The sequence below is a fragment of the Helianthus annuus genome, chromosome 8 (genome assembly GCF_002127325.2).
Source record: "Helianthus annuus cultivar XRQ/B chromosome 8, HanXRQr2.0-SUNRISE, whole genome shotgun sequence".
In the NCBI taxonomy this organism is placed as follows: Eukaryota; Viridiplantae; Streptophyta; class Magnoliopsida; order Asterales; family Asteraceae; genus Helianthus; species Helianthus annuus.
In genome coordinates, this window is record NC_035440.2 from 116,399,688 (window position 1) to 116,410,831 (window position 11,144).

Genomic DNA, 11,144 nt, shown 5'->3' on the forward strand with positions numbered 1-11,144 from the left:
CCGGTTTCATTAGGCAAAAAGTGGAAGATATGGTGTCATATTGCAATCTAGACCAAACTACCGAGTGACAAATTGCACTTTATTTAAAAAATATAGGACTATTCGTAGAATTATTTAATAAGAAACTTTCAAAAAATGCATTTAAACTAGGTTTAGGTCGGCCAAACCTAAGTCATCAATTATCTTAATAATCTGTGATCTTTAACTCCATTTGAATGTCAATAGAACCATAAATGTTCCTTCGAAGCTCAACCTACTAATTTGAATGTAACGATTTCGCTACATTAATTTATCGATTTCTGACTAGTTTTTGTATTAAGTAATTACATTTCATTCAATAACTATTCTTGAAACAATAATGATATAATCATTTACCGTAGTTCAATGAGAAAAATAATAGTTTGGTGTATTTTTTAAAGAGACAAATTAGGAATTTAACTCTAGAATTACAAGGCATCGCCGTCTTAAAAATCGTTTTAACTAGTGGTGTAAAAGATTGATGGTCGAACTCGCTAAGTAGCTCGTTTCACTCAGTTTCAATTTCATATTAAGCTTTAATACAAAGTTCTCAATTTTAAATGTTATAATTATCATTCATTCAAGATATAAAATAAGTTCAATAAAATACAAATATAAAGAACATATTAATTAAGGTCATGTGTAGTATAAGAATATTTTAAAGTATATTATTCATTAGGTGCAGTAATAAAAATATTTAAAAGTTTGTTATAAAGTATATTATTCATTAGGTGCAGTAATAAAGATATTTAAAAGTTTGTTAGGATGGAGTTCAAAAAATTATTATAAAGATATTTAAAAGTTTGTTAGGATGGAGTTCAAAAAACTATTATCTGTTCTCATTTTCTTTTCTTTTATTTATTAATAAATTAAATGTGCAAAAACAATTTAAATTATAGAGTGAACTACATGACTATAAATTCTTGTCTAAAACCCTACATTTACACACCAACCCCTCTCTATCTCTCTCTCTTGCGCGCTCTCTCTCTCTCTCTCTATATATAAAGGTGAAGATGGATCACCGGAGACATGGGAAGAGGGTCCTTCCAGCTGATGAATCGTGGGAGATCATGGAAGAACAGCAAGATGAAGAAGATATACAAGTGTTCCCAGATTACTCCCCTCGCTCTCAACATGATATGTCTGCCATCGTCTCTGCTCTTTCTCAGGTCATCGGAACCGCCGCTGAAGGTGGTGGTGGTGGTTATGGTGATGACAGCAATAGCATCTCCTTCTCTACTTCTGGTAACTCTTATCAACCACCACACACTCAAGAGAAAGGTGTATAAAACTTTCTAAACTCGTCCATTCATTTTTTATTTTATTTTATTTTTTACACCTTTTAAGTTTTAAATCACACAACCACAAATTCTACTTCTAAATCTATACAAATTTCCACTGTAAGACTAAACTTTCAACCATTTAGGAAAAAAAAACCTTTACTACACTCCATTTAATATTTATGCATAAAATTTGAGTTTTGTTTTTTTTTTTATAAAAAAAGTTGGACCCTAAATGTAATCGCTAGAGAAAAAACCATTTAATGAACCCTATTAAAAAGTTGAAGGTGAGATGAAGACTCATGTTCGGTGTGTATAGCATGCATGCATTTGTTGTCTTCAATCTCATATTCCCATCGTTCTAAAAAACCTAGTATATATGATAATGTTTTCTAATCTTAAAAAACCTTAAATAAAGATTGTACGTGCGTACGAGGAAGGAAACCAATGGTTAACGGACCCATATGTGTATATTGCTAGAGAAGCCTTTTCCGAGTTGTATTCTATGCATAAGGGGGTGGGGGTGGTCACTAGTGATAGAATTCCATCACTCACAACATCTAATCAAGTTCCGCCATGTCATCAACCATTTTTCCATCACTCACAACTTTTTTTAGTGGCATTAGTCATCACTCACCACCACACCCAACAATTTCCCCCAACCAACAACTACCCTCACAACTAACATATATGACGCCATGAAAAAAATCACGGAATCGGGTTTTCGTTATTGTATAACGCGTTGAACTAATGGTGGCGGTGGAAAAAACAATTATTCCACGCGTTATTTTATTGTATCACGCGTGATATTCATTCCGCCCCTAGTGGCCTAAGGAGTTAACTAATTTTACGATATAATCAATAAAAATCGATCATGCAACGCAGAGTCCCTAAATATTTTACATAATTGTTGTAATGCTGGTTTAGTCCTAAATTTATAAGCTTTACTAGAAAATCTCAAAACGAATTTTCACTACTAGAAAACTAGGTTTTTCCGACAGCAATTTTGGTCGCAATCAAGTCGCAATTGCCCTGTTGCGACCGTTTTCCGACCGGAACTGCGATCGGAAAAACACCCGTCGCAATTGCTCTACTCCGACTAACTTGCGACTGCTGCTATCTTTTGCGACCTGGGTTTTGCGACTTTAATAATGGTCACAAATATTGCGACTACTCTTGGTTTTGTGAGACTTTGGTTGCGATGGTCTTGATGCGACCGTATTCCGACCGCATGCCTTTTACAAACTGCGATCGTTTTCCGACCGCATGCCTTTTACAAATTGCGACCGTTTTGCAACGGCTTGCCTTTTGAAAATTGCGACCGTTTTTGCGGTCGCAATTTTTATTAGTTATAGCCATTTTCTATTTTAACCTGCATATAATATCAATTTTAAAATTTACATATTATCATATAAAACATTCCACTCAAAACATCAAATACCAAAGTTATCATAACAAAATACATATTCAAAACAAAGCGTTTATACGTTTTGAAACCTAAGTCAATGATTATGCGTTTTGAAACCTAGCTTTTAGCATCGCTACTGATCTGACTTTAGTCCAACGGTATCACCACTACCTAGAAAACTTCCTTGACTTCGACCTTGCTCGCCACTACTTCGATCAACGCCTCGGCCACGACCCATGATATTTGCCGTAGTATGTCCCATGATATCTACAATAAAAAGCAAGAATGATATCTACATAGATGGATCAACTATAGTTTTAGATTCCTGCGCTAACCTAAAAAGACTTTGAGATGTATCAACATACCTTGTGCTGCCCCGTTCTCTTATTTTTTACTAAAGAAACCTCAACATGTCCATGTTCTTCAAAAGCATGCTGGATCTAACAGAAAACAAATAAAAAATTAAGAATTTGCATGATGACTAACAGAAAACAAATAAAAAATTAAGAATTTGCATAATCACTTTTTGTTCTGAAGTTTTAGTTTTTTTTTAATAATAGTTAACGTGCCAAGTATGATCACCAAAGTTATATTGTTAAAAAAAATGACGCGACCCGACCCGAAACCCGTTCTGACCCATAACCCGACCCTAATGAATTATCACATCAAATCTGAAATAAACAATTATCACATCAAATCAAATCTGAAATAATTCAAATAAACAATAAGGATACCCGCGACCACACCTTGCCCCCTGCCGCCTCCTGCCATAAAACCACGACCTCTGCCGGCATCTGTTGTACTACGTCCATGATACTACAAAAAAATAATTCTAATTATGCTTTGCATCAGCGACATCAAGTCATAGTACACTTCAAAATCAAAATCAAATTAACAATAATAACCTTCAAATACCTCTGATCCGTGAAACGATGTGAAAACGAGAACAACTTCGACGTGATATTTTAATTAAAAAAAACACCTTATTCATTGTAGTTACTGTTACATGATATATGTTTACTCTCAAATTACCAAGTTCTCCAAATGTTTACTATCCAGCCTGTCCAACTATACACCACACATACCACACACTCATATACACTAATAACTTGAGTACTGAAGTTAGAAGCAAAAAAAGAAACATATTCATCCGATACACATGAATTACCTCAATGACGTGTGATTCGGGAAGATTCATTAACTTCTGAAACTTGTTATTTGAGGCGAAGGTGTACTACCTCTGTACATTGCTCCAGCTTTCCAATACCTCGGACCAAATAACGCCTCCCATTGTTTGATAATTTTAGAAAATCCAATATCTAGCTTTTGACCTTTGCCCCGGTTTTGGTCTGTATCATCATGTTCTAGAATCTTTCCAAGTGATGTCATCAAGTCGTTGCTGTAGGAAGCAGGATGTAACTGGTGTGTATGCCAGATTAGGTCGATATCGTAAGTCGGGACACAAAAACATGTTATGTTACGCTCTTTGTTTCTCTTGATCAAATGCATAAAGCCTTTGTATCTGGCTACAGCTGCTTCAAGAAACTGATTGATATTCATATGGGGTTTGGACACCTGGTAATAGAATGGGATGTGTCTTTTAATAGCTAAAACCAGATTGTATTTGGTATAGTTTTTAGACCCGTTGACAAAGAAGTTGAGTAGTGATTATCGATTTATGATTTACCTGTAGCTGGCCCGTTGCAAGGTTTGGTCTTCATAAAGCCAACGGTTTCTGTCTACAGCAACAAGAAAGTTCAGCTGAAGCTTAGCAGCAGCCACAAGATCTTCACTTATTTCGATACTTTGAGCTGCACTCCAATCGGACTCCTATTCTTTTAGTCAATTCAATCAGTTTCACCTGGTAATAGAATGGGATTTCTTTCAGCTACTACAATCTATGATATCGAGATGCTATTCAGATCTGAACATGTTTATTGTTCTATGAAGAGAGGGAGAGGTAGGGTAGGGGATGCTCACCCGCTATCTAGTACACCATAAGCATATGGTGAACCAGACCCGACTGAGAACAGCGTTCTCCTTCGCTGTCTACATAATACAGACCCGGGCCCTACAAAATGTAAAATAAGTGGCAAACTTTAAAAGGAGCCACAGGGATGAAAATGACATTTTTACTCTTAAATATATCGATTAAAAGAAAACGGTTCAAATGGTTTGAAAGGTGGCTGATGTAGTGAACTTGTGATATGTATTTTTAATAAATAAAACCTTCTGAATCATTTTAATAAAAAAAAGCACGTTATTGTTGGATTCATATAACTTCAGTAACCATATTTAACACACAAAATAAACCATTTTTTTACCTGTTACCCTGTATAAACAGAAAAACTGAATAATCAGAAAATGCATGTTTCATTTTTTTACCCGTTACCCTGAATCAAACTTGATATTATTATTTGTACGAGAGGCTGAAGCTGCCCAGCCTCCAGTCTGTTTTGGTGCAGACTTACAAGTCAAATAATATCATACTTACACATACAACCTCTAATCAACCAAACAAAAAAAAGATATCAAACCTTCTTCATAGCCAATCTCTGCAACTTAGGAACTTCTTCCAGCAACTTCGCCTTCGTCCGTCGAATCTCAGCATTAATTGCCACAACCGAAGCCCTATTCTTCTCATTTTTAGCCGTCTCAGCTTTCTAAAGACAATAACACATCAAAATCATCAACAAATCAACACTTCAAAACCTAAAACAGACTCATCTGAGAGTAAAACAGGTCTAAAACACTAAATTACAAACAGATCTACTGAAATAGAGATAAATTACAGACTATATCGACTAAAACTGTTAAGCAAGAGGTGTAGAATGTGACTGACCTTAACAAATATCTGCAGACGAATTCTCTAGTAGATGGGGTGAAGACGAAGAATAGAAGAAGTGAGGTTGAAATCGCTAAACCTAACCGGATTCAAAACTGAACTCAGATAAAACCTAATTCAAGTTTCATAATAATTAGGGCTCCAAAAGGATATATAATAAAAAAATACAACAAATTGAAGAACATTATGTGTAAACTACTCAACAACAAGATCTCAAGCTCACTAATCACAATCAAATCGAACTTCGGAAGGGGATTTCGGTCGGATTGTTAACAATGAGTAGGATTATGAAGGATAGGAAGGGAGAAACACACCAGATCTACCGTGAGCCGCAGATTTGTTGTGATGAACGATGAGCGCAAGAGGATGATGAACGATGATCACCGGAATCAGATCGCCGGAGACGCGAATCTGTTTTGACTGAATTGCCGGAGTCGCAGATCTGTTAATTGAACGATGAGCGGAAGATGAACGATGACTGATGCTGGTTTTAGTTTGATCTAATGGTTATTTTCATTTATAACCCAGAACTTATGACTGATGCTGGTTTTTTTTACCCTAAACATATTTTAATTTAATGTTTTTTTTTTATTTTACCGGTAAAAATGGCAATAGATTTTCCTAAAAAATTCCTCATTTTATTTGTATGTGTTATTACCTTATTTTATAAAAAAATGGCAATAGATTTTCCTAAAAAATTCCTCAAATCCTCGAACTAATAAGTGTAAATGAGTTATTATATATTTCTCGTATTTGCGACCATTTTAAACGGTCGCAACTTTTCCTCTCTTCTATTCTTCTCGTATTTGCGACCGCTTAAACGGTCGCAACTTTTGTTTTTCTTATTTGTTTTCTATTTGCAACCGTTTTCCGACCACTATTGAACTGATTTGCAAACGGTAAAATGCGGTCACAAAATTTGCGACCGCTTTGCGACCGAATCTTAGGTGGTCTTCAATTTTGCAATGGTTTTGGTTTTGATCGCAAATTGGTCGCTAATTTTGCGACCGCCTTATATTGGTCCCAAATTTTGGTCGCAATTGCCTAGTTTTCTAGTAGTGTTTGTCTTCGGAATTCGCGTCACAAATACCTTCTTACCAGTGGCGAAGCTTGAGATTTCTGACCCCGGGGCAAAAGTCGTCGGACATAAAATATCTATAAAATCGCGGGGTCGAAAACGTATTTACCCAAAAATTTCTATACGAAAAATACATACTCTCCACTACTTAGTAAAAAGTTCGGGGGGTCGGCCGCCCCCTCCCGCTCTACTTAAGTTGCGCCCATACCAACAACTACAAAGTCAGGAGAAAATCTTGTCAGAAATACTTATCGTATAATTGTTGATGTTAATCCGTAAGTGATTACCAAAAAAAAATTATAAAATTTATTGTTATTTTCTTATTGAGTTAATTACCGTTTTCGTCCCTATGGTTTGTCAAAATTCACTATTTCAGTCCATTAGTTTAAAAATTGCGATTTCAGTCCTTGTGGTTTCACCTTCGTAACCATTTCATTCTTTGTAGTCAACAGAGTAAATGGATTGAAATGATTAACGACGTCGAATGCTTAAAAAGTACTACCTTCTTTTGGAATTTGATGTGATCAATCAGTGATTTTTGTGTTGACTTTATACTAATGATATGTTTGTTGTGTAATGAAGTGAACACAAGGAGGAGAAACTATAGAGGAGTGAGGCAAAGACCATGGGGAAAATGGGCTGCCGAAATTCGCGATCCGCAAAAGGCAGCAAGGGTGTGGCTAGGGACATTCGAGACAGCCGAAGCAGCAGCACTAGCATACGATGAAGCGGCCCTTCGGTTTAAAGGAACCAAAGCAAAGCTCAACTTTCCTGAGAGATTTGCAGGAAGGACTGAATTAGGTTATTGCATTAGTACTCCACAATTGCAAATGCCACAAAGTTTTGTACCAACTTCTCATCTTCGACCTCCACCTCAAACCTCGTACCCTAATCTTCATGATTACACAAAGTTAATTAACGAAAGCGGAATGTTTACATCGGACATAAATGTTCTTAATTGTACTACCTCATCTTCAATGGATATGGGAAGTTCATCAAATGTTGACCCTTCACAATATTGGCAAGATTTTGATCCAGAAAATTAAATAAGAGATCCAAGTTGAATATGATCATACTGAGGATCAATGGTGGAGGAAGATTAGAACGTGAAAAGATGAAAATTTTGCAAGTTACCTCTAATATATTGGTGTGTTTCTTTCTATTTCAAGTGAGTTTATAATTATATATATGGAGTCTTTATCACTACTTGTAAATGCTTGTTTTTGTGTGTCAGTCTATTGATAATAAATATGATAACTACACATATGTTTTATGAAAAATTGTAGCAATTAGTTTCACCTTTTATAAAATATAATTACAAAATATATATTAACGAGACTCTTGTTATTCGTAGGAAATATCATAGTACAATACCGGTTGTAGTAACTAAATAAAAGGAATATAAAATACAATCATATATACCAATCTTGATTCAAGCCGCGTCTCTGGTGAGTCCTTCACGCGCACTTGATAGCATCTTAGACTCGAGTATTCATCATCTTGAGTCTTGAAAAATACTCCTTGACTGCAACAAAGAGCACACTAAAACGTTAACGATTTTGGTTGAGGCGCGTGTTCAACACGCTTTCCTTAAAACAGATTTCACGCCTCTACCAAAAACGACGCATCTGTCTCCCAGGGTACAATAGCCGAAGCAGTCTGTACTACCGAAGATGGCCACGCACCCGAGGTTACACCGGATAATTGTAGTGTTTGAACTTATGGAACAAATAAAGATGTGATGGTGGTGAAATCGAATAGAGAAAACATATCTCTCTAAGTACCCAACACATGGGTCTACAAGTATTTTTTTCTATTAATAACTCTCCATATATTCATGTAATTTTCTTGTATCTTCTCTTGTATTTTTCTAGATGTTCTTGTTCTCAAATTAGGCACATAGCCTATTATTATACAAGAGTTGAGGATGAGTGAAAAGTATCACTTAATTTGAGACATAAAGACTCAAATTAAAAGACATTAAAACTCTACTTATTTCACCATATGAAGAGTTTATTAATAATTATAATTTCATTAAATTATAATTAATTAAATATCCATTTATCAAATTTCCAACACAAATTTCATAAGCTTTTAGCAACAAACGTTTGATTTTCTGTTTGAAACAATTGTGTGATGTGTATATTGGTACACCTACCATCACCACTAGAGAATAAGCATCACCTAACACGAATACCCACAAATTTCAGGTAATTGTCGACGTATATAACCAACAAAAATTAAAATATGAATGGAAAATAAATAGTATATCCTCTTGGTTGTATACCATATTCTAAACTAAGATTTTATTACCCAAGTCGGCACAGTTTAACATAACAAAATAAACAAAGAATACAAAACAAGTCTCTCAATCTAAGCAGAGCATCAAAAGGATCATCTGCACAAACTAATAAGATCAACAAGATTCAAACACTCGAAAATCTGAACAAAACAGAAACCCTAGATGAATGTTATGAAGTTTCAAGAGATCAGAGAGATTTCGATATTTGTGTATGAGGAACTCTCTGAACTATCTCTATATTATACTAGGTTAGCCAAAGGCACGCCATCAGGAGCACACGAACTCAGCAAGCCTAAGCACCAAATCCTTATTTTGACCATGCAATAAAAAAAGAAAAAATATATAAGTAAATACTGAATTGCTACCCCCCCCCCCCCACACACACACACACACACCCCCCACCACTATTAGACCAATATTAGATATAAGCTAGATCTTGTATATGTTTAATATAGGTTTATTAAGTTTATAGGTTATATTATGCTATTATTATTATTATTACTGATAATATAAAGTTAGGGGTAGTTATTAGGATTTCCGGATGTATATATACATTCGTATTATGTGACATTCAGATTTACCAATTCAATCAAGAACTTTATCAATACATTTTGTCGATCCATTCGAATTCCATCCAATATAGTGGTATCAGAGCCACCGATCCGTGATCATTATTCAACAAACTCTCAACAGAAATCATCATCAGATCTCGAAGATTACAATTTCATCAGATTTCAAAACATGACAACGAATGGTGGAATTCAAACCCAAATTCCCAAATTATTGGGACAGAATTACTATCATTGGCATATACAGATGAAAGTGTTACTAGAATCACAAGATTTATGGACAATTGTGGATGAAGGTTATACGGAAATTGCATCTAATGCACCAGAGAACGAACAGAATGTTCATAAGGAAAAAATCAAAAAGGACAAGAAGGCACTGCATATTATGTTCCAGGCAGTGAATGAAACAGTATTCGAACATATTGCAACATGCAAAACATCAAAAGACGCGTGGGAAGTTTTGCACAAGGCGTACAAAGGGGAGAATAGGGTTAAAACGGTAAGGCTTCAAACCCTAAGATGTGAATTCGATAATTTACGAATGAAAGAAAGTGAAACTATAGAGGATTATGTTAACCGTACTACAATAATAGTCAATCAATTACGTATGAATGAAGAACGAATAGATGAACAACGTGTAATTGAGAAAATTTTAAGAAGTTTGACTAGGAAGTATGAATCGGTTGTCGTGGCAATTGAAGAATCAAAAGATTTAAATACGATTTCCACCGAGGAATTGTTAGGTATTCTTCAATCACACGAATTAAGGTTAAAACAGTATGATGATGCGTCCGTAGAGCAAGCATTCCAAGTTCAAGGGAATAGTTATGATAGATCCAGACAATTTAAGAATGATATGTCAGGAAGGGGATGAGGGAAAGGAAGAAACAGGTTTAATGGTATGATTCGATGTTACAATTGCCAAAGAATAGGGCATATGGCTAGGTTTTGTAACAAACGAGAAGATAGTGATAGATCAAATAATGCTATGTTACATAAGGAAGATGTAGAAGACGAGAACAATGACACTATGTTTATGATCTTTAATGTGGAAGAAGTAGTTAAGAATGATTGCTGGTGTAGGTCCCTCTCGGAGGATGAGGTTCAACCTTAACCTTGCTATACTAACACACTAGCAAGTGCGGAATCCAAGCTAGTATGCAAACCGGGGTTAAACAAGCACAAACACAAACACACAAAGATTCACCGATTAACACCACTTGTATTAATGCGAATGAAAGGTTCCGGTTACAAGCACAATGTTTACAAATCAGTTTTGCAAACCCTCTAGTGTGTGTGTGTGTTCCTGGAAAGAATGCTCTCAATATCTTTCTATCTCTTTGTGTGTGTCCATCTGTCTTCTGTCAACACACTGCATGGGTATTTATACCCAACATAGCAAGTCTGGTCGAAGGATCATGCAGATTGACCGAAAGATCATCTGTCGATCACAAAGCCATCGAAGGATCCACATATACTTCGAAGGATGGTATATCCTTCGAAGTCCATCAGTATCCTTCGTGGGATATCTTTCGAGCTCATCGAAGGATAGAAACAATCCTTCGATGGCCCAACCTTCGACACAGAACATTTACAACCATATACTAACTGTTTGGCCAAGTCAAACCAGGAGGACGGTTGACT

At 35.6% G+C, this 11,144-nt stretch overlaps 1 protein-coding gene across 2 annotated transcripts; it reads left to right on the forward strand.

Moving 5' to 3' along the window:
- The first annotated feature begins 974 nt into the window (after window positions 1-974).
- On the forward strand, window positions 975-7,791 carry LOC110886750 (ethylene-responsive transcription factor ERF115). Of its 2 annotated transcripts, none has more exons than XM_022134588.2 (2): window positions 975-1,263; window positions 7,212-7,791. In XM_022134588.2, the coding sequence occupies exons 1-2, from the start codon at window positions 1,032-1,034 to the stop codon at window positions 7,673-7,675; spliced, it is 696 nt and encodes a 231-aa protein (XP_021990280.1). In that variant the 5' UTR covers window positions 975-1,031; the 3' UTR covers window positions 7,676-7,791. The 2 variants fall into 2 exon arrangements, with proteins under 2 accessions (XP_021990280.1, XP_021990279.1); XM_022134587.2 differs by having other exon boundaries at window positions 976-1,299.
- Window positions 7,792-11,144: the final 3,353 nt, after the last annotated feature.

What these genes read in the sequence shown, in the direction of transcription:
- LOC110886750 (XM_022134587.2), top strand. Translation starts at nt 1,032, where the DNA reads ATGGATCACCGGAGACATGGGAAGAGGGTCCTTCCAGCTGATGAATCG. An exon ending in ACCACACACTCAAGAGAAAG is followed by an intron (nt 1,300 to 7,211) that starts GTGTATAAAACT and finishes TGTGTAATGAAG; the next exon opens with TGAACACAAGGAGGAGAAAC.